Source organism: Entelurus aequoreus, linkage group LG06 (assembly GCF_033978785.1).
Source record: "Entelurus aequoreus isolate RoL-2023_Sb linkage group LG06, RoL_Eaeq_v1.1, whole genome shotgun sequence".
In the NCBI taxonomy this organism is placed as follows: domain Eukaryota; kingdom Metazoa; phylum Chordata; class Actinopteri; order Syngnathiformes; family Syngnathidae; genus Entelurus; species Entelurus aequoreus.
Window position 1 is genome coordinate 21,054,597 of NC_084736.1, and position 22,563 is coordinate 21,077,159.

At 38.6% G+C, this 22,563-nt stretch overlaps 2 protein-coding genes across 5 annotated transcripts in view; one reads left to right on the plus strand and one right to left on the minus strand.

Moving 5' to 3' along the window:
- Nucleotides 1-22,563, minus strand: part of pheta2 (PH domain containing endocytic trafficking adaptor 2) — a 26,093-nt gene continuing 3,530 nt past the window's right edge. The window contains exons 1-6 of one of the 3 annotated variants that reach the window (XM_062050228.1): nucleotides 18,152-18,473; nucleotides 7,522-7,594; nucleotides 6,289-6,339; nucleotides 3,103-3,187; nucleotides 2,739-3,042; nucleotides 1-1,038 (exon numbers count right to left, since the gene is read on the minus strand). In XM_062050228.1, the coding sequence (XP_061906212.1) occupies nucleotides 701-1,038; nucleotides 2,739-3,042; nucleotides 3,103-3,183 (723 nt within the window). In that variant the 5' untranslated portion in view covers nucleotides 3,184-3,187; nucleotides 6,289-6,339; nucleotides 7,522-7,594; nucleotides 18,152-18,473 and the 3' untranslated portion in view covers nucleotides 1-700. Of the gene's footprint in view, nucleotides 1,039-2,738; nucleotides 3,043-3,102; nucleotides 3,383-6,288; nucleotides 6,340-7,521; nucleotides 7,595-18,151; nucleotides 18,474-22,563 lie in introns of those variants that run through there. The other 2 variants (XM_062050227.1, XM_062050226.1) reach the window with 2 other exon arrangements.
- The window catches only part of cd2bp2 (CD2 (cytoplasmic tail) binding protein 2), a 13,365-nt gene continuing 2,383 nt past the window's right edge, over nucleotides 11,582-22,563 (plus strand). The window contains exons 1-5 of one of the 2 annotated variants that reach the window (XM_062050224.1): nucleotides 11,582-12,003; nucleotides 18,172-18,304; nucleotides 20,331-20,488; nucleotides 20,553-21,117; nucleotides 21,178-21,263. In XM_062050224.1, coding sequence (XP_061906208.1) covers nucleotides 11,929-12,003; nucleotides 18,172-18,304; nucleotides 20,331-20,488; nucleotides 20,553-21,117; nucleotides 21,178-21,263 — 1,017 coding nt within the window. In that variant the 5' untranslated portion in view covers nucleotides 11,582-11,928. The remainder of the gene's footprint in view (nucleotides 12,004-18,171; nucleotides 18,305-20,330; nucleotides 20,489-20,552; nucleotides 21,118-21,177; nucleotides 21,264-22,563) is intronic. The other variant, XM_062050225.1, reaches the window with a different exon arrangement.

Sequence of the window (22,563 nt, forward strand, 5' to 3'; positions counted from 1 at the left end):
ACCTATTCAAGGCTCCTATTACATTACAAGAAATATTCCACTTTAAATATTTTTTGGGGGAATATTTTGCATATTTTGTGAGTTTGCCATATGAAAATGTTTTAACAAAAAGGGTACGCAAAAACATGAAAAAATTATGAAAAAAATTATAATTGATGGATTGATCTGAAGTTGATGTGGAGACGTAAGAGTGTTGAAGGTTAAAAAAAAAAGTATGACTTATTTTTAACACTTTTATGAGTGGAGCCCTTTTGGATCCCCAAGAAGTTTAGTGGGACTTTAAAAAAACCAAGTCATTGCTAAAAAAAATAATGAATCAAAATCAATGTCGTTATGAATTATTTACCTATTTGAGGCTCCAATTACTTCACATCAAATATTTCACTTAGAAATCTTTTCAGGGGAAAATACTGCATATTTCGTGATTTTGACATAAAAAATTGGGTTTTAACAAAAATGCCATAAAACATAAAAAAAACAAAAAAATGTATATCGATGAATGTTGATCTAGAGATTTTAGTGAGGGTATAAAAAATATATATATATTGTATTGGTTTTGAAAATTAAAAATATCAAAATGGCCCCTGCATTCTTTAATTTTTCAGTGGAAAAAGTTTGGACACCCCTGAATTGACAAATTTGAATTCACAAAAGTACTGGAAAAGTATCAAGTTTCTCATAATCTCTCTTCCTTTTTCTTTCACGGCAGATCGATAAGATCTCCTTCACAGTCTTCCTCCGCAGTCGCCTGCTGACTCTTCAGCCATTCTTCTCGAACCTTCTTCACCTCTTGGCCGAAGTAGTCGTGCAGTTTGCAGAAGTCCATCGAAGGCCAGTCGGCGTGCGGCGGTGCTGGCGAGTGTAAAGGTGTGACGTACGAGTTTCTCATGGGACACTTTTTACTTGCTGCTGTGATCACGGCGCTCTTCCCTCCATCCACTGATGTTGATGGCAGCCACCATTGCTGGTTTAGCTGAGCTGGGTCCTGGTTTAGGGCCCTTGTAGGTGACCCACCAGAACTCTGGTCATGTTTGGCTTCTGCAAAGTAACAAAGCAGCTGCAATAATCCACATTAATTTCCATTCAACCCTCCATTTTCTGTGCCACTCAAAATGGTTCTTGTTGGGATGTAAAACAGTAACTATGGAGATTAATCATTTATCTTTATTACAAAAGATGAATTTATGTAACTGAATGTTTTGCGTTTGAATTGTGTGAACTAAAATCAAATTATGCTGAGAAAAAATGTGTGAGCAAAATGTTTGTGTTTAAGAACATTTAGTTTGGTAAAATACAGTGTAAAAAAATCAGTGTAAAAATTCAAGGTAAAAAAAAATAAGTATATACATTTAAGGTAAAAATATTCGGTGTATACAAATTCATTGTAAAAAAAAATTGGTGCAGAAAATTCTGTGTAAAACGTGTGTTGCAGAAAAAATAAGTGTAAAACAATTTCAGTGTTTGAAAAAATTTATGCAAAAAAATTCAGTTTAAAAATTCGGTGTAAAAAAAAATTTGGTGCACAAATTTCAGTGGATTGGTGTATAAAAATTCAGTGTAAAAAAGTTCAGTGCATAAAAATTTAGTGTAAAGAAAAAATCAGTGTAAAAATTTGGTGCACAAATTTCAGTGCAAAAACATTCAGTGTGAAAAAAAAATAAATGTATACAAATTCAAGGTAAAATAAATTGGTGTATAAAAAAAATCAGTGTAAAAAGATTCAGTGCAGAAAAATTCAGTGTATAAAAATGGTATACAATTCTAAAAAAAAATCAGTGTAAAAACATTCATTGTGTAAACATTAAGGAAAAAAATTAATACAAATTGTATACAAATTCAAGGTAAAAAAAAAAGGTGTATAAAAATGTAGTTTGTAAAAATTCAAGGAAAACTAATTGACTGTATACAAATTCAAGGTAAAAAATACTTGGTGCATAAAATCCAGTGTAAAAAAATTCGGTGCAGAAAAAATCGGGGGGGAAAAAATCTTGTGTAAAATTTTGGTGCAAAAAAGTCAGTGTAAAAACTCAGTGCAGAAGAATTCCGTAAACAAATTAAATGTATGAACATTTTGTGTAAAAAAAAATTAAGTAAAAACCTTTGAAGCAGAAATAATCAGTGTTCAAAAATTTAGAGTAAAAACATTCAGTGCAGAAAAAAATCAGAATTACAAAACTCAAAACCCACTTCCGGTAATTTAAAATTAAAGGACCTTTTGCTGCTTCTGAGACAGTATTGATTGCTTCCGTCTTAATTCACCGGAAGTGAGTTTTGAAGCAACAAATATTTCTGCAATAATGTTTTTACACTGAATTTTTATACACAGATTTTTTTTACACTGAAATTGTACACTTTTACAATTTTTAAATCACTGTATTTAATAACACATTTAGCTCACAGATTTTCTATTCAAATTGTCAACATAATTTCATCTTAAAAAAAATTCAGTTACATAAATTCAGTGTTCAAAAAAGATTTCATAATGAAGACACAAATTAACCTCCATATATGGGCTACTAGGAATTAGCAGCTACACAACAGCTAAGCACACAATAGCACACAAGCTCAACATACGTATAATAATTGAATATGGCAGTGTAAAACAGCACATTTGTCAATATAAACAAGTATCACATACAAAGTTGACAAACAAGTCAGTTCCATAAATGAATTGTCCAAAAAAAACAAATAGTAAGCCCTGAAGGTTTGAGGATGACAACAAGGGCGTAGTGACCAACCTTGGTACTGTCTGTGCAGGTCTCGGAGCATGAGGGACAGATAAGAGTGGCTGGCGAAAAGCAAGGCTCTCACCCAACCGTCCAGAGTGTCCTCGTCTCCCGCAGCAAACCTGTAGCTCTTCAGCCCGGGACCCTGGAAGAGCAGGCAGAAGGACCAGCGGCCATCTGCGTCGGAGCGCCGCACCGCACAGCCCTCCAGCACGATGACCCCCAGCAGGTGGCGGTCCGCGGGTCGCTCCTGGTAGAAGAGCAGGTTGGCCTTCAGGACCAACCAACGGCGCTGGTAGGTGTCCTTCTTAGTCTTCTGCACGAGGACCAGGTGATGAGACGTTTACCTGAAAAACGTTTCTGGTCTTTTGCTAACCTTCTTGAAGAGAAATCCTTCCTTGTCCACTGGAGACGTGCAGGACAGGAAATTACTCACAATCTTCTTGTGGATCTTCATAGCGCTGAAACCACACATCATTCATTCATTCAGCCCTTTGTAGTCTCTAAAGCTATCCTATCCAGTCCCCACAGACAAGATCTGTCCTATACAGTCCCGTCACATGAAAACTGTCCTTTCCAGTCCCCTCAGACAAGATCTGTCCTATCCAGTCCCCTCAGACAAGAGCTGTCCTATCCAGTCCCCTCAGACAAGAGCTTTCCTATCTAGTCCTATCAGACGAGAGCTATCCTACCCAGTCCCGAAGACAAGATCTTTTCTATCCAATCCCCTTAGACGAGAGCTGTCCTATCCAGTCCCTTAAGACAAGATCTGTCCTATCAAGTCCCCTCAGTTGAGTGTTGTCCTATCCAGTCCCCACAGACAAGATCTGTCCTATCCAGTCTCCTCTGACGAGAGCTGTCCTATACAGTATACAGTTCCCCTAAGACGAAAACTGTCCTATCCAGTACCCTCAAATTAGATCTGTCCTATACAGTCCCCCACAAACGAGAGCTTTTATATCCAATACCCTCGGACCAGAGTTATCGTAGACTAGCGCTGCCCTATCCAGTCCCCTCAGACAAGATCTGTCCTATCCAGTCCCCTCAGACAAGAGTTGTCCTATCAAGTCCCCACAGACAAGATCTGTCCTACCCAGTCCCCTCAAACAAGAGCTGTCCTATCCAGTCCCCACAGATGAGAGCTGTCCTATCAAGTGCCCTCAGACTAGAGCTTTGCTATCTAGTCCTATCAGACGAGAGCTATCCTACCCAGTCCCGAAGACAAGATCTTTTCTATCCAATCCCCTTAGAGGAGAGCTGTCCTATCCAGTCCCTTAAGACAAGATGTCCTATCAAGTCCCCTCAGTTGAGTGTTGTCCTATCCAGTCCCTACAGACAAGATCTGTCCTATCCAGTCTCCTCAGACGAGAGCTGTCCTATACAGTTCCCCTAAGACGAAAACTGTCCTATCCAGTACCCTCAAATTAGATCTGTCCTATACAGTCCCCCTCAGACGAGAGCTGTTCTATCCAATACCCTTGGACCAGAGTTTTCGTAGACTAGCGCTGCCCTATCCAGTGCCCTCAGACAAGATCTGTCCTATCCAGTCCCCTCAGACAAGAGTTGTCCTATCAAGTCCCCACAGACAAGATCTGTCCTACCCAGTCCCCTCAGACAAGAGCTGTCCTATCCAGTCCCCACAGGTGAGAGCTGTCCTATCCAGTCCCCTTAGACAAGCTCGTTATAATAAATGATAAATGGGTTATACTTGTATAGCGCTTTTCTACCTTCAAGGTACTCAAAGCGCTTTGACACTATTTCCACATTCACCCATTCACACACACATTCACACACTGATGGCGGGAGCTGCCATGCAAGGCGCTAACCAGCAGCCATCAGGAGCAAGGGTGAAGTGTCTTGCCGAAGGACACCACGGACGTGACTAGGATGGTAGAAGGTTGGGATTGAACCCCAGTAACCAGCAACCGTCCGATTGCTGGCACAGCCACTCTACCAACTTCGCCACGCCATCGTTCCTATCTAGTCTCATCAGACGAGAGCTATCCTACCCAGTCCCGATGATAAGATCTTTTCTATCCAATCCCCTCAGATGAGAGCTGTCCTATCCGGTCCCTTAAGACAAGATCTGTCCTATCAAGTCCCCTCAGTTGAGTTGTGTCCTTTCCAGTCTCCACAGACAAGATTTGTCCTATCCAGTCCCCTCAGACGAGAGCTGTCAATCAGGTCTCCTCAAACGAGAGCTGTCCTATACAGTTCCCCTTAGACAGAAACTGTCCTATCCAGTACCCTCGGACCAGAGTTGTCGTAGACTACCGCTGCCCTATCTTGTCCCCTCAGACAAGATCTGTCCTATCCAGTCCCCTCGGACAAAAGCTGTCCTACCCAGTCCCCACAGACAAGAGCTGTCCTATCCAGTCACCTCAGACAACAGCTTTCCTATCTAGTCCGATCAGACAGACGAGAGCTATCCTACCCAGTCCCCGAAGAAAATATATTCTATATCGAATCCCCTCAGACGACAGCTGTCCTATCAAGTCCCCTCAGTTGAGTGTTGTCCTATCCAGCCTCCACAGACAAGGTCTGTCCTATCCAGTCCCCTCAGACGAGAGCTGTCCAATCCAATACCCTCGGACCAGAGTTGTCGTAAACTAGTGCTGCTCTATCCAGTCGCCTCAGACTAAATCTGTCCTATACAGTCCCCTCCAAGCAGGCACAAGACATTAAAACAACGTTGAGAACTTGTTGAATTAGGTCCTGACTTTGAGCAACTCAAATACAACGTTGAAACAACATACTTTTTGACAACGTTTTTTCAATGTCAGTTTGTGACTGTGATTTCACCATTGAATTTTGGTCATTTCCCAACCAACAATGTGGTCCCATCAGTTAAGAATTGTCCAAAACTATAGTGGTCCTATCCAATTCCCTTAGACTAGCACTGTCCAATCCAATCCCTTTCCATATAGCTATCCTATCAGTCCTCTCAAACTAGAGCTGTTATATCCAATACACTCAGACTAGAACTATCCTGTCCAGTCTTGATAGACTGAAACTGCCCAATCCAATCCCCTCGGGCTAGAACTGTCTTATCCAGTCCCCCTCAAACTAGAGTTATTCAACTATAAAGCTGTCGTATTCAACCTTCTCAGAATAAAGCTGTCCTATCCAAGCCGCTCAAAGGACAGGTGTACTGTCAGTCCTCCTCACACTACAGCTGTCCTGCCCAATCCCCTCAGAGTAGAGCTGTCCTGTCCAATCCCCTCAGAGTAGAGCTGTCCTATCCAGTCTTCTCGGACAAGTACTGTCCTATCCAGTCTTTGAACAAGAACTGATAATGAAGCCTGTTAAGATGAAACGTATTCTAAGACTACATGAACAGAGTTATGTACAATTCAATGCCCCCAGAAGACATGCTGTTACTGTTACTGCTGCTATGAAGTTTATAAATGATGTAACTGAAGCTCTTGACAAGAAGCAGTGCTGTCTGTCCCTCTTTATTGACTTTTCAAAGGCATTTGATACTGTTGATCATGTCATTTTAATCAAACGTCTTTCAGCTATTGGTTTTTCTCAGCAAGCAGTTGGATGGTTTGCAAATTACCTCACAAGTAGAACTCAGGCTGTTCAGATAGAAGGTTCCTCCTCGGACGTACTGCAAGGGAAAAAGGGTGTCCCTCAAGGTTCTGTGTTGGGCCCATTATTATTCACTATTTACATAAATAATCTTGGACAGAATATTCCGAACTCAACTTTCCATTTCTATGCTGATGATACTGTCATATACTGTACAGCACCCACTCCTGCTGGGGCCTTTAAATATCTACAACATGCATTTGACAGAGTACAAGAACAACTTTGCTATCTTCAACTGGTTTTAAATGCAGAGAAAACAAAGTGTATGTTCTTTACCACATCAAAAACTGTAAGATCAGCACTGTGTGAGAACATTTTAACAAGAAATGGGCAACAAATTATGTTAGTATGTGCTTTTAAATATTTAGGATTTTTAATTGATGACCACTTGAGTTTTAAGGAGCACATTCAGTATGTTGTAAAAAAACTGAAACTTTTACTGGGATTTTATTATAGAAACAAGTCTTGTTTTTCTTTTACTGTGAAACAGAAATTGGTGGAAACAACCTTCTTACCTGTTATTGACTATGGAGATGTGTTGTACATGAATGCTACTGCTGGTTGTCTCCACAAGCTGGATAGTGTGTACCACGGTGCACTGAGATTTATCACCAACTGCGCTCCCCTTACTCACCATTGCGTATTATACTCAATGGTTAACTGGACATCTTTAAGTGCTCGACGCCTCAATCATTGGTATGTTTTCATCTACAAAACCATTCTGGGTATCACTCCATCTTATCTGTCTTGTCTTTTAACAAAGAAACAAGGAAGTCACAATCTTCGTTCAATGAATGTTCTGCAATTTGTCGTACCCAAAGTAAGAACTGAACTGGGCAAGAAAGCATTTAGGTTTTCAGCAGCGAAGGCTTGGAATAACCTACAATCGAATATTAAACTTCAAACCCTTGTTACGTTGAATGAGTTTAAAGCTTCTGTGAAAGGACTGCAGTCTACCTTGTCTGTATGCACATGTGTTATGTGAGCAAGTTTTAATGACGTAAATGTGATGTTTTATGTATTTGTTTACTGTTTTTAATGTAACCTTGCTGCTGCCCTCTTGGCCAGGTCTCCCTTGGAAAAGAGATCTTTGATCTCAATGGGATTTTACCTGGTTAAATAAAGGCTAATAATAATAATAATGCTTTTATTTTGGAAGGAGAAATTTTGGAAATAGAGAAATATGATGTAAGTGACTCACCTCTGCCAATGCTGATGTCTTCCACACCTTCATTTAAACACTTGACGTTCTTTACATCACTCTTTTTCCCTCGCTGTGGAACACACACACACGGTCACGCTCAATGTTTGAATTTAAAGTTTCAGGTTACTTCCTGCGCAGGTCCCCGGGGTGCCAGAGGACGAGCGTTGAATTATAAATAACTCGTCCCACTTCCTGGTAACAAAAGCGAGACACATCGCGTCCTCTCTGCTGGAGCTGATCTCAAAATATGTCACCTGGAAGTGATGCTTGCCCACTTCTGCATCCACAGGTTTTACTTTCAAATGTCACAGGATGCAACACTGACTGTCTTCATTTATGATCAGTGAACATAAAACACATATCTATTTTCCTTCCTATCAGCAGAGGACAGGGGAGACCCAAGTGTGGCCTAGGGGCCATTTGCGGTTCGCAGCTAATTTTTGAACCGCCCGCGGCACATTCCAAAAATACTATTACCAAAAAAACATAAAAGTGGAATAAAAGTAGGTGCGATGCAACAAGAAAACGTTGCCATAGTGACACTAATAACACAAAGCTGTTTTTTTAAACTGTTTTTGTTAAAAAAAACAAAACAACGATGAATCAAAATCAAGTTTATGAATTGAGGTTACGATTGACCTATTCAAGGCTCAAATTACTTCACACTAAAATGTTTTGGGGAAAATATTTAATATTGTGTGTTTTTTTGCCATAAAAAAACAAGGTTTTCTTTGACAAAGAACATAAAAAAGAAGAAAAAAACAAACTTACGAGTGGATCTGAAGTTTATGTAAAGATTTAAGCGTGGAAAGTAAAGAAAAAACAACAACTTTTTAACCCTTTTTTAAGTGGGGCCCTTTTGGATCCCCAAGACCTTCAGTGTGATTTTTTTTAACCTGTCACTGCCTCAAAAATAATAATGAATAAAAATCAATGTTGTTATGAATTAATCACCTATTCAAGGCTCAAATTACTCCATACTAAATATTCCACTCCGAAATGTTTTAGAGAAATATTACATATTTTGTGTTTTTACCATAAAAAAAAAAGTTTTCTTTGACAAAGAGCATAAAAAAGAACCAAAAAACAACAACTTATGGATAGATCTGAAGTTGATGTAGAGATTTAAGCGTTGAGAGTAAAGAGAAAAAAAAATTTTTTTGAACGCTTTAAAAAAGTGGGGCCCTTTTGGAACCCCAAGACCTTTAGTGGGATTTTGTTTAATCTGTCACTGCCTCAAAAATAATAATGAATCAAAATCAATGTTGTTATGAATTAATGACCTATTCAAGGCTCAAATTACTCCATACTAAATATTCCACTCCGAAATGTTTTGGGGGAAATATTGCATATTGTGTTTTTTGCCATAAAAAAACAAGGTTTTCTTTGACAAAGAGCATAAAAAAAGAAGAAAAAAAACTTACGGATAGATCTGAAATTTATGTACAGATTTTAGCATTGAAAGTAAAGAAGAAGAAAAAACTTTTTTGAGTGGAGCCCTTTTGGATTGCCAAGACGTTTAGTGTTTTTTTTTTTAACCGGACACTGCCTCAAAAATAATAATGAATCAAAATCAAAGTTGTTATGAATTATTGACCTATTCAAGGCTCCAATTACTTCATACTAAATATTCCACTCCGAAATGTTTTGTGGATATATTGCATATTTTGGGTTTTTTTGCCATAAAAAACCAAGTTCTTTGACAAAGAGCATAAAAAAGAACAAAAAAACAACAACTTACGGATGGATCTGAAGTTGATGTAGATATTTAAGCATGGAAAGTAAAGACTTATTTTCAACCCTTTTTTGAGTGGGGCTCTTTTGGATCCCCAAGACCTTTTTGTGTGATTTTTTTTAACCTGTCACTGCCTCCAAAATAATAATGAATCAAAATCAATGTCGTTATGAATTATTGACATATTCAAAGCTCCAATTATTTCACATCAAATATTCCACTTTGAAATACGATTTGCGGAAAATTTTACGTATTTTGTGTTTTCTCTATCAAAACCAAGGTTTCCTTTGACAATGAGCATAAAACTAAAATAAATAAATCAATTAAAAAATATATATAATGAATGGATAGATCTCTTGATTTAAATTTGGTGCATTTGCCTTATAAACAAAGGTTTTCCTTGACAGATAGTATAAAAAACTTTTTTAAAGCAAAACCCCCCCACTTATGATCAACAAATTGATCTGAAATTGATCTGGAGAATTAAGCATTGAAAGTAAAGAAACAACAACATGACTTATTACGCCATCAGTGTGTGAATGTGTGTGTGTGAATGGGTGAATGTGGAAAATAGTGTCAAAGCGCTTTGAGTTCCTTAAAAAGGTAGAAAAGCGCTTTACAAGTACGACCCATTTACCATTTACAATTTATTCTTAACACTTTTTAATGGGGCCCTTTTGGATCCCCAAGACCTTCTGTGTGTGTTTTTTTAACCTGTCACTGCCTCAAAAATAATAATGAATCAAAATCAATGTTGTTATGAATTATTGACCTTTTCAAGACTCCTATTACTTCACATCAAATATTCCACTCCGAAGTATGTTTTGGGGAAAATCTTGCATATTTTGTGCTTTTGCCATATCAAAAACAAGGTTCTTTGACAAAGAGCATACAAAAGAACAACAACAAAAACAACTTAAGGATAGATCTGAAGTTGTTGTAGAGATGAAAGTGTTAAACTAATCCCTAACCCTTTTTTGAGTGGGCCCCTTTTTGATCCCCTAGACCTGTAGTGTGATTTTTTTTTTTCAAACCTGTCACTGCTCCAAAAATAATAATGAATCAAAATCAATGTTATGAATTGTTGACCTATTCTAGGCTCCTAATACTTCACATTAAATATTCCACTTTGAAATATGATTTGGGGAACATGTTACATATTCTGTGTCTCCTCCATCAAAACCAAGGTTTTCTTTAAAAATGAGCATGCAACTAAAATAAACAAATGAATAAATAAATAAAAAATATAATTGACAGATAGATATCTTTATTTAAATCTTGTGTGTTTGCCGTATCAAAAACTAAGGTTTTCCTTGACAAAGAGCATAAAACAAAATAAACAAAAAAAAAACATTGGTTATCGATGGATAGATCTGAAGTTGATCTGGAGAGTTCAGCATTGAAAGTCAAGAAAAAACAACATGATTAATTTTTAACATGTTTATGATTGGGGCCCTTTTGGATCCCCAAAACCTTAAGTGTGATTTTTTTTAAACTGTCACCGCCTCAAAAATAATAATGAATCAAAATCAATGTTATGAATTACCAAGGCTCTAATTACTCCACATTAAATATTACACTTTGAAATATTGCATATTTTGTGTTTTGGCATAAAAAAACAATAGAGTTGTTTTTTTTTGACAAAAAGGGCATAAAACATTACAAAAAAAGGTATGAAAAAAAATCATTAACGGATGATTCACTTTTTAAACTTTAATGACTGAGATCCTTTCTGGTCCACATTTACCAAAACTTGAAAACATATGTATAATTGAAAATATCAAAATGGACCCCAGTGTGGCCCCGAGTGGAAAAAAGTTTGGGCACCCCTGGCGTCGAGTGTTCTATTTTCATCAATGCTCCCTCATAAAAGAGTGGGATTGACAATATTGCTTTAGCCTTTTTTGCTTCTTGACTCATTGCATCTATTCTTGACACGCCTTTATCCCTTTTATCCGCATGGACCTCAGAGAATTTCACATCTAAAAAAGTCCCAAGTGTTAAGAAGATTGTTGTGCTGCAGATAAACACGTCTCTCATTATTACACATGTTATTGTCTTGTCGACAAAAATAACTACACAGGCTTGTCATTTGTCATTTGGGACTATAAACACATAATTTATTAATTTTTTTAAAGATGTTTTATGTGTTTTTAACTACTCTTGTATCCTTTTAAACTCCGTAGCACTTTGAGATTGACAAATGTAAAGTGGTTTACAAATTAAATGTAATAATATTAATAATTATTATTATTATTATATTGAGAAAATCGCGTTTGGGTGATTTACTGAAAATAGACAGTTCGCCGCCCGCACAGGTAGTAGCGCTGTGACCTTTTTTCGTAGTTGACGCAATCCGCAAAGAAGAAGAAAACCACCGAAGAAGAAAATAATACAACGACGTTTGAATTGTTATCAGGTTACATTTGTGAGATATTGGTTAATTTGATCCATATTTCGAAGATCTCAACCGACGGTATTTTAACGCGAGTTGGGTTTGAACGCTCTAAACAAATACGGCTTTGTTGACGCAAACATGCTATTAAACGTTTCGCACTCCTGCATGTGCTGGCTAGCATGTTAGCAACAATGCTAATGTGATTCACTGTGCTAATACCACTTTCCCCCCATTTCTTCCTTTTGGGAATACGTTGTTTTTTTAAAGCATCATGTCCAAAAGGAAAGTAACTTTTGCGGATGGTGACGGGGAGTTGGACTTGGAGGAGGAGATTCCAAACAAAAAGGTAATTCCGCCAACTTGAAGTTCGCAATAAACTAACACCATAAACAACTTCAGGTTACGTTGAAAGTACACTGCTGACAGTTTCTTGTTTTTCAATTATTAATGTTGCAATTTTCTTTGTAACTCAGTAAGTAACATTTTATACAGCGTCTCTCAATCATGCAATAACATTACGTATTATGGAAATAAGTAGTCGCTGTACTGCGTCATAATTAGACATTGATCTATATATTTTTTTCAGGGTCAATACGGATTATTGATCGTCCAGGGGCTGAAAACCGATATTTGGAGTCGATTGATATGGTTTTTTTCAGGGCTGATACCGATTATAAGTAGTCCAGGAGGCTGAAAACTGATATTTGGAATCTATTGATGTTTTTTTCAGGGCTGATACCGATTATAAGTATTCCAGTAGGCTGAAAACCGATATTTGGAGTCGATTGATATGTTTTTTTCAGGGCTGATACCGATTATAAGTAATAATAATAACAATAATACCTGGGACTTATATAGCGCTTTTCTAAGTACCAAACGTCGCTTTACATGTTAAAAACCCATCATTCATTGACACCTGGTGTTGGTAAACTACTTTCGTAGCCACAGCTGCCCTGGGGTAGACTGACGGAAGTGTGGCTGCCAATTTGCGCCTACGGCCCCTCCGACCACCACCTGTCATTCATTCAACATTCATTCACCGGTGTGAGTGGCACCGGGGGCAAGGATGAAGTGTCCTGCCCAAGGACACAACGGCATGGTAAGAGGCGGGGAGCGAACCTGCAACCCTCAGGTTTCTGACACGGGCGCTCTACCCACTACGCCATGCCGCCCCAGTAGTCCAGGGGGGCTGAAAAACGATATTTGGAGTCGATTGATATGTTTTTTTCAGGGCCGATACCGATTGTTAATAGTCCAGGAGGCTGAAAACTGATATTTGGGGTCGATTGATATGTTGTTTTTCAGGGTCGGTACCAATTATTAATAGTCCAGGAGGCTGAAAACCGATATTTGGAATCTATTGATATGTTTTTTTCAGGGCTGATACCGATTATAAGTAGTCCAGGGGGCGGGAAAATGATATTTGGAGTCGATTGATATGTTTTTTTCAGGGCCGATACCGATTGTTAATAGTCCAGGAGGCTGAAAACTGATATTTGGGGTCGATTGATATGTTTTTTTTCAGGGTCGGTACCAATTATTAATAGTTCAGGAGGCTGAAAACCGATATTTGGGGTCGATTGATATGTTTTTTTTCAGGGTCGGTACCAATTATTAGTAGTTCAGGAGGCTGAAAACCGATATTTGGGGTCGATTGATGTTTTTTTTCAGGGTCTGTACCAATTATTAATAGTCCAGGAGGCTGAAAACTGATATTTGGAGTCGATTGATGTTTTTTTTTCAGGGCTGATACCGATTATAAGTATTCCAGGAGGCTGAAAACCGATATTTGGAATCTATTGATATGTTTTTTTCAGGGCTGATACCGATTATAAGTATTCCAGGAGGCTGAAAACCGATATTTGGAGTCGATTGATATGTTTTTTTCAGGGCTGACACCGATTTTAAGTAGTCCAGGAGGCTGAAAACTGATATTTGGAGTCGATGGATATGTTTTTTTCAGGGCCGATACGATTGTTAATAAGTCCAGGAGGCTGAAAACCGATATTTGGGGTCGATCGATGTTTTTTTTCAGGGCCGATACCGATTATTAATAGTCCAGGAGGCTGAAAAACGATATTTGGGGTCGATCGATATGTTTTTTTTCAGGGCCAGTACCGATTAAAAGTAGTCCAGGAGGCTGAAAACCGATATTTGGAGTCGATGGATACGTTTTTTTCAGGGCCGATGCCGATTATTAATAGTCCAGGAGGCTGAAAACCGGTATTTGGGGTCGATCGATACGTATGTTTTTTTTCCAGGGCTGATACCGATTATAAGTAGTCCAGGGGGCTGAAAAACGATATTTGGAGTCGATTGATATGTTTTTTTTCAGGGCTGATACAGATTATAAGTAGTCCAGGAAGCTGAAAACCGATATTTGGAGTCGATGGATACGTTTCTTTCAGGGCCGATGCCGATTATTAATAGTCCAGGGGGCTGAAAACCGGTATTTGGGGTCGATTGATATGTTTTTTTTCAGGGCCGGTACCGATTATTAATAGTCCAGGAGGCTGAAAACCGATATTTGGAGTCAATTGATACGTATGTTTTTTTCCAGGGCTGATACCGATTATAAGTAGTCCAGGGGGCTGAAAACCGATATTTGGAGTCGATCGATATGTTTTTTTCAGGGCCGATACCGATTATTAATAGTCCAGGAGGCTGAAAATCAATATTTGGGGTCGATCAATGTTTTTTTTCAGGGCCGGTACCGATTATTAATAGTCCAGGAGGCTGAAAACCGATATTTGGAGTCGATTGATATGTTTTTTTTCAGGGCTGATACCGATTATAAGTAGTCCAGGAGGCTGAAATCCGATATTTGGAGTCGATTGATATGTTTTTTTTTCAGGGCTGATACCGATTATAAGTAGTCCAGGAGGCTGAAAACCGATATTTGGAGTCGATCGATATGTTTTTTTCAGGGCCGATACGATTATTAATAGTCCAGGAGGCTGAAAATCAATATTTGGGGTCGATCAATGTTTTTTTTCAGGGCCGGTACCGATTATTAATAGTCCAGGAGGCTGAAAACCGATATTTGGAGTCGATTGATATGTTTTTTTTCAGGGCTGATACCGATTATAAGTAGTCCAGGAGGCTGAAAACCGATATTTGGGGTCGATCGATATGTTTTTTTTCAGGGCCGGTACCGATTATTAATAGTCCAGGAGGCTGAAAACCGATATTTGGAGTCGATTGATATGTTTTTTTCAGGGCTGATACCGATTATAAGTATTCCAGGAGGCTGAAAACCGATATTTGGAGTCGATTGATGTGTTTTTTTCAGGGCTGATACAGATTATAAGTAGTCCAGGAGGCTGAAAACCAATATTTGGGGTCGATTTATATGTTTTTTTTAACAGGGCCGGTACCGATTATTGATAGTCCAGGAGGCTGAAAACCGATATTTGGAGTCAATTGATATGTTTTTTTCAGGGCTGATACCGATTATAAGTAATCCAGGAGTCCGAAAACCGATATTTGGAGTCGATCGATATGTTTTTTTCAGGGCCAAAACCGATTATTAATAGTCCAGGAGGCTGAAAACCGATATTTGGGGTCGATCGATATGTTTCGATTATTGATAGTCCAGGAGGCTGAAAACCGATATTTGGAGTCAATTGATATGTTTTTTTCAGGGCTGATACCGATTATAAGTAATCCAGGAGTCTGAAAACCGATATTTGGAGTCGATCGATATGTTTTTTTCAGGGCCGATACCGATTATTAATAGTCCAGAAGGCTGAAAACCGATATTTGGGGTCGATCGATATGTTTTTTTTAGGGCCAAAACCGATTATTAACAGTCCAGGAGGCTGAAAACCAATATTTGGAGTCGATTGATATGTTTTTTTTCAGGCCTGATACCGATAAGAAGTAGTCCAGGAGGCTGAAAACCGATATTTGGAGTAGATCAATATGTTTTTTTCAGGGCCGATACTGATTATTAATAGTGCAGGAGGCTGAAAAACGATATTTGGGTGGATCGATATGTTTTTTCAGGGCCGGTACTGATTATTAATAGTCCAGGAGGCTGAAAACCGATATTTGGAGTCGATTGATATGTTTGTTTTCAGAGCTGATACCGATTATAAGTAGTCCAGGAGGCTGAAAACCGATATTTGGAGTCGATCGATATGTTTTTTTCAGGGCCGATACCGATTATTAATAGTCCAGGAGGCTGAAAACCGATATTTGGAGTCGATATTTATTTGCAGTAAAATTTAGTTATTTATTGATTAGTGGGTAAAACAGCTTGACAAGGATTTAAATTTTGTTTAGATTTTTTTTAAATGAGAACCGTCGGCGCTGTTTTATGCGGCGCTTTGGTTGTCAAACACCTTTGTTACGTGTGTCCAAGAGGAGCATCGATACTTGCATCTCAAAATATGGGATTTTTCTATCACAATAACTCGCCATATACTCAATTTTATAGCAGTTTATGGAACATCGTAAGGTTTCCTCATGAGGAACCCTGAACTATTGTGAATATTTAAATGAAAACAAATTCTGGACTCCTTATAGTATATTATAGGTGAGACTAGTGTTGTCCCAATTCCAATATTTTGGTACCGGTACCAAAACTATTTTGATACTTTTTGGTACTTTTCAAATAAAGGGGACAACAAAAAACTGAATTATTGGCTTTATTCTAACAAAAAAAATCTTACTGTACATTAAGCATATGTCCTTAAATAAAATAGTGAACATACAAGACAACTTGTCTTTTATTAGTAAGTAAACAAAGGCTCCTAATTTAGCTGCTGACATATGCAATAACATATTGTGTCATTTTCCATTCTATTATTTTGTCAAAATTATTAAGGACAAGTGGTAGAAAATTAATTATTAATCTACTTGTTAATTTACTGTTAATATCTGCTTACTTTCTCTTTTAACATGTTCTAACTACACTTCTGTTTAAATGTAATAATCACTTATTCTTCTTATACATTGATCATATTCAACATCCTCATGTGTCCAAAGACATATTTCCTGAGTTTATAAACATACTGTAAATAAAAAAATAAGATGTGATGCCCAAAAATGTATCGACGTAATCATAGTAGTATCGACTAGATACGCTACTGTACTTGGTATCATTACAGTGAATGTTAGGTGTAGATCCACCCATGACGTTTGTTTACATTGGGACGTCGGTGAGCTACGGTGTGTAGTGAAGCATGTTCAGCTATTCCTCGTCCTGCAGGGATGATACTTGTAAGAAACTTACTTTATTTGTCGCCATGCAGGCGAGGATTAGTGATTTAGAAGTTGATAAAACACTGCAGACTGGGGCTGGACTTTAACCGCTAGCTAGCTAGCCATGTTTTAAAACAGCTCTTCCTGAGGGCGTTTCAGTGTTATAACTTTGCCTTTATCGTCAGTTTTTAAGCCAAAATGCGTCCGTTCTCCCTTTCTGTCTACACACTGTGTCTGCTTGTAAGTACTCCGTGATTGTGCACTGCAGAACATGCTCGTCTGCTCGTAAACCAGCAATGACACGACGGGAATATGCTTAATTAGTATCGTGGTACTATACTAATACCGGTATACCGTACAACCCTAGGTGAGACATTTTTAAAGCTGCTGCCTGCTGTTCTTAACTCACATAATAAGTCTCGTATTTGTCATCCCTCTGTCGCGTTCATTTGAGCGACTCACAAAACTGTGCGCTCCTTTTAATAAGCCCACACTGTTGCAGACAGAGGCTTGTCATGTGACTTTATCTATGCAGCAGCGGAAACAAACAAAATAGGACCGGGAAGACGCTAGTAGGACAAAAAAATTGATTTCCCAGCAAAATGTAAATGTTTTGACAGGTCGGGAGAGGAGACGTACTGTGGCCGACCAGCACTGTAGGAGTGAGAGAAGCTGGTGCTTGAGCAGTGGTTACTATCTACGTCACTAATTATTTAGTTTTTAAATATTAGTTAATTGGTATCATATGTGTATATATTGTATCTGCTGATGTACAGTACAGGCAAAAGGTTTTGACACACTTCTCATTTAAATTAATTTTCTTTATTTTATTGATTATTTACATTGTAGATTGTCACTGAAAGCATCAAATCTATGACACCTGTGAAGTGAAAACCCTTTCAGGTGACTACCTCTTTAAGCTCATAGAGAGAATGCCAAGAGTGTGCAAAACAGTAATCAGAGCAAAGTGTGGCTATTTTTAAAAGACTAGAATATAAAACATGTTTTCAGTTAGTTCACCTTTATTTGTTAAGTACATAACTCCACATGTGTTCATTCATAGTGTTGATGCCTTCAGTGACAATCTACAATGTAAATAGTCATGAAAATAAAGAAACCCCATTTAATGCGAAGGTGTGTCCAAATTTAGGCCTGTACTGTATGTCAAAATGCCAAATACTGGTTCCGATAATCGCTCGAACTTTTGTCATAATGAATGAATAGACTGTTCATCAACATTGAATGGGCATACAGACATTTAAGCACTTGTGTATAGATTGACTTACTTTCTTTGTGTATCCTGAAGCAGACTTGTGAGGTCGGGAGTGGACCAGGCTCCAGATTCAAAGGCAAACATTCCCTGGACAGCGATGAAGAGGACGAAGGGGAGAACACTGGAAGCAGCAAATATGATATTTTGGCCGATGATGATGTGGACGGTGTGTCTTTTTTACTTTGTCACGAGTCATGTCAGCAAAGCAAGTTTTATCTGTCACTTTGACACAAGTAAACTCTCGATTCACATTAGAGTTAGATAAGGCTGAGTGGTACCCAAGAACACAGTTTTTTTTAAAGTGGTACCTGGGTTTTTGTCTTAAACAAGGTTTTTCTGTGGGTCATTCAAGGGATTTTGAGAAATGTCCAGAGAGAAAAAAAATTGTAGGCCTGGGCTGATAATAAATCAGAAATTAAATAAATAAAAATGATCTTGATAACTTTGCCGGCATCGACAAATTGCTATGTCAGTGCTTTTCATTTTCTTTGGCTTTTTAAAAATTAATACAAGAGGTGTCACTCTGCAATGCTCTCAGCACCTGAGCACGTTTATTACATAATCAGAGTGAAGCCTCTCTTGTCAGTCATCCAAGTCGACGGGACCTCTGGCTAACACACTTAATACACCCACATCGCCTCGCTGGTTGCGACTTGCTTGTGACAAGGACTGCTAAGTAACAACATTTCAGAGGAAAAAATGATGATTACAAAGGCAAATGTCAGCATGTGGGATTATTTCATCTTCCAAATGAATGAGCAACATGAGCCCATCAACACAGACGAACGAGCAAGTATGCCGTCATGGCATTGGCAACAAAACATAACAAAACAAACCACCTGACCCAATTTTTCTATGTATCAAATGTATTTCCTCCTGTTGGTTTTTGCTACTGCAGCGTTGAAGTCACACTACACACGTCTATGGGCTCATAAAAGGAGCACGGCAAGTTTCATGTTCCATGATTCAATCAAATAAAGCCACAGAGTGGTAGACGATGGATGGACATACAGTGCATCTGGAAAATATTCACATTGCTTCGCTCTTTCCATATGTTCAAGCCTTAATCCGAAATGCAATAAATCCATTTTGGTCCTCAGAATTCCACACACAGTACCCCCATAAAGACAATGTGAAGTTGTTTTTTTTATGCAGCAATGTACAGAGACATCCTGGATGTAAATCAACGCTTCACATACAAACTGATGGAGCTGGAGGGGTGTTGCAAAGAGGAATGGGCAAAACTGCCCAAAGACAGGTGTGCCTCTCTCGCAGCATCATACTCAAAAAGACTTGAGGCTGTAATTGCTAGCAAAGGTGCAAGAACAAAGTATTAAACAAAGGCTGTGAAAAATTACATTTTAGTTATTTTTAATAAATTTGCATAAATAAATAAAAGATACCCTGCCATTATGGGGTATTGTGTGTAGAATTTTGAGGAGAAAAAATAATGTATTGTAACAAAATGTGGAAAAGTTGAAGCACTGAATATTTTCCGGATGCACTGTATACATTGCGATAGACACGTAATCGATATCAATATAAAATGCGTTCAATAAAATGTTCCTACAAAACAACTATCTCAATCCCAACATTGTGTAAATATATTGAAAAATAGAATACCTATTTAAAACAGCGAGCAGCTGCTCACTCATTCCCATACTTTGTCGGCCAGCTTGAAAAATGTCTCTACTATAATCTACGTGAAGGAGCCCAGAATTGTTTGAGGTTTCTTACAAGGAAACCTTACAATGTATTAAATCCATAAACTGCTAAAAATAAATTTGAGTAGATGGTGAGTTATTGTGATGTAGAGAAATGTCATATTTTTACCAATTTTCCCAGATTTCCCATATTTTGAAATGCAAATGTTGATACTCCTCTTAGACACGCGTATATATAATAAAGGTGTTTGACAATGTTTTTGCTGCAAAATAAACCACATTAGCGCCACACAAAACATTATTTCGCTACTGGTCCCACGTTTCCTTAAAAATAATGTTAAAAAACTTAAAGCCTTGTCCAGCTGTGTACTGACATATACTATTCATGTTTAAATAACCTTTACTGCAAATTAATATGGCTCCAAATATTGCTTATCGGCCACATTAACTACTAATAATTGGTCATCTCCTCGTTTTGGCTGTGAAATTATATTTCATCATTTCCATGTGGTGTTGCTGTTGTCCCAGGGCAAGAGAACGCAACTATTGACTTTGACGAGGGAGTCTCCATCACACCGTTTAACCTGGAGGAGGAGATGGAGGAGGGACACTTTGACTCGGAGGGAAACTACTTCATCAAAAAAGAGCAACAGATTCGAGACAACTGGCTGGACAACATCGATTGGGTAATTGGCCTGCAAATACCTTTTTTGCTCTTTTTCTGGAATATAAAACGCTCCTTTTTTTCAGGTGAAAATTAAAGAACAACCTTTCAAGCAAAAGAAAAAAGGACTGGCAGCCAAACGCAAACGTAGAGTAGGCGATGAAGACGAGGCGGAGGAGGAGAGAAAGCGGGAGGAGCAGCAAGAAAACAAAGACGAGGAAGAGGAGGAGGAGGAAGCCGAGCCTGCCGAGGACCCGCTGGCCTCGTACACGCAGCAGCAGCTGACCGAAGCGCTGCTGGAACTCTTGTTGCCGGGGGAGACGGTCACGGCGGCGCTGCGGCGGCTCGGAGGTCTTGGCGGCCGCAAGAAAAGCAAGCTGAGGCAAGACGGCCAAGCCGCGGAGGAAGCCAAGCGGGACACGGAGAAGCTGGACCGTCTCACGTCCCTGGCCGACCGGCTGGTGGCTTCCGGGATGTACGGCATCTACCAGCAGACGCACGAAAAGCTGGCCTACACACTGAAGGGCATGAACAGCAAGCGGCCCGCCAGGAAGACTGACGGCGAGGAGGACGAGCTCGATATGTTTGGCGAGGAATTCGACGAGAAGCACGCCGCGGCGTCGCAGGACAAAGACGAGGAGGACAAAGCAGGTTTGTTGCTTTTTGTCGCTAAAAGGAAAATTCTCATTTAATCGCGTTGTCTGTCGTCAGTGAGCGAGGAAGTCATGTGGCAGTACAAGTGGGAAAACAAGGACGACTCCGAAGTCTACGGTCCTTTCACCAGCCAGCAGATGCAGGTAAGTCCATTACATCATTTCATTAACTTCTTCGCACTCAATAAGTCAATTCCAAAGTCAAACTGTGTGAAGTTGCCCCCCTTTTTATTGCAAATATTAAAATAACATTGCCAATTTGTTTGTGCTACGTTTTTTCTGTAAAAATTTCCGTTGTTCCGTTACGGTTTTTAAGTTAGTCTAAAATAAATGTTCTGACTCGTGTTGTCATCCAGCACCATCACCTTGTCAAAATCTCCCTAAACTTGTCCTATTTGTCAGTTCTACAAATTTTTTTATTTAACTATTATAGTTTTTATGTTATTAACGTGTTATTATTTATTACCAAAATCTCCCCAAACGTGTTCTATTTGTGCTGGCGAAGTTGGTAGAGTGGCCGTGCCAGCAATCGGAGGGTTGCTGGTTACTGGGGTTCAATCCCCACCTTCTACCATCCTAGTCACGTCCGTTGTGTCCTTGGGCAAGACACTTCACCCTTGCTCCTAATGGGTGCTGGTTAGCGCCTTGCATGGCAGATCCCGCTATCAGTGTGTGAATGGGTGAATGTGGAAATACTGTCAAAGCGCTTTGAGTAACTTGAAGGTAGAAAAGCGCTATACAAGTATAACCCATTTATCATTTATCGTCTATAAAAAAAAATTATTGAACTATTATAGTTTTTATGTTATTATCATGTTATTATTCACAACCAAAATCTCCCCAAATGTGTCCTATTTGTTTGTGCTGCAAATGTTATTTGTTTAATTATTTTAATTTTTGTTATTGAAGTGTGATTTATATCCACCCCCCTGCCCTCCAACTTTGTCAAAAATGTCCCCAAACTTGTCCCAATTATTTGTGCTACTTTTGTGCTGCAAATTGGTCGAATTATTGTAGTTTTTATGTTATGGGGCCCGGTTATGAATAATAACACTTTAATGTCATATAAACTGTAATAGTTTGACAAAGATATTTTGCAGCACAAACATAGCACTAATGTTTTGGACAAGTTTGGGGAGATTTTGACATGGTGGGAGGGCTGGTTATCAATAATAATAATATTAAATTAATAACATACAAACTATAATGGACAAAACATTTTTTGCAGCACAAACATATGGGACAAGTTTTGGAAAGATTTTCACAATGTTGGGGGCTGGTTATGAATAATAACATGTTAATAGCATGAAAACTATAAAACATTAACATATAAACTATTATAGTTAAACAAAACATGTTGCCGCACAAATGTAGAACAATCGAATTGTTATGAATAATATTATGTTACTAATAAACTATTTAGACAAAATGTTGCAGCAGAAAC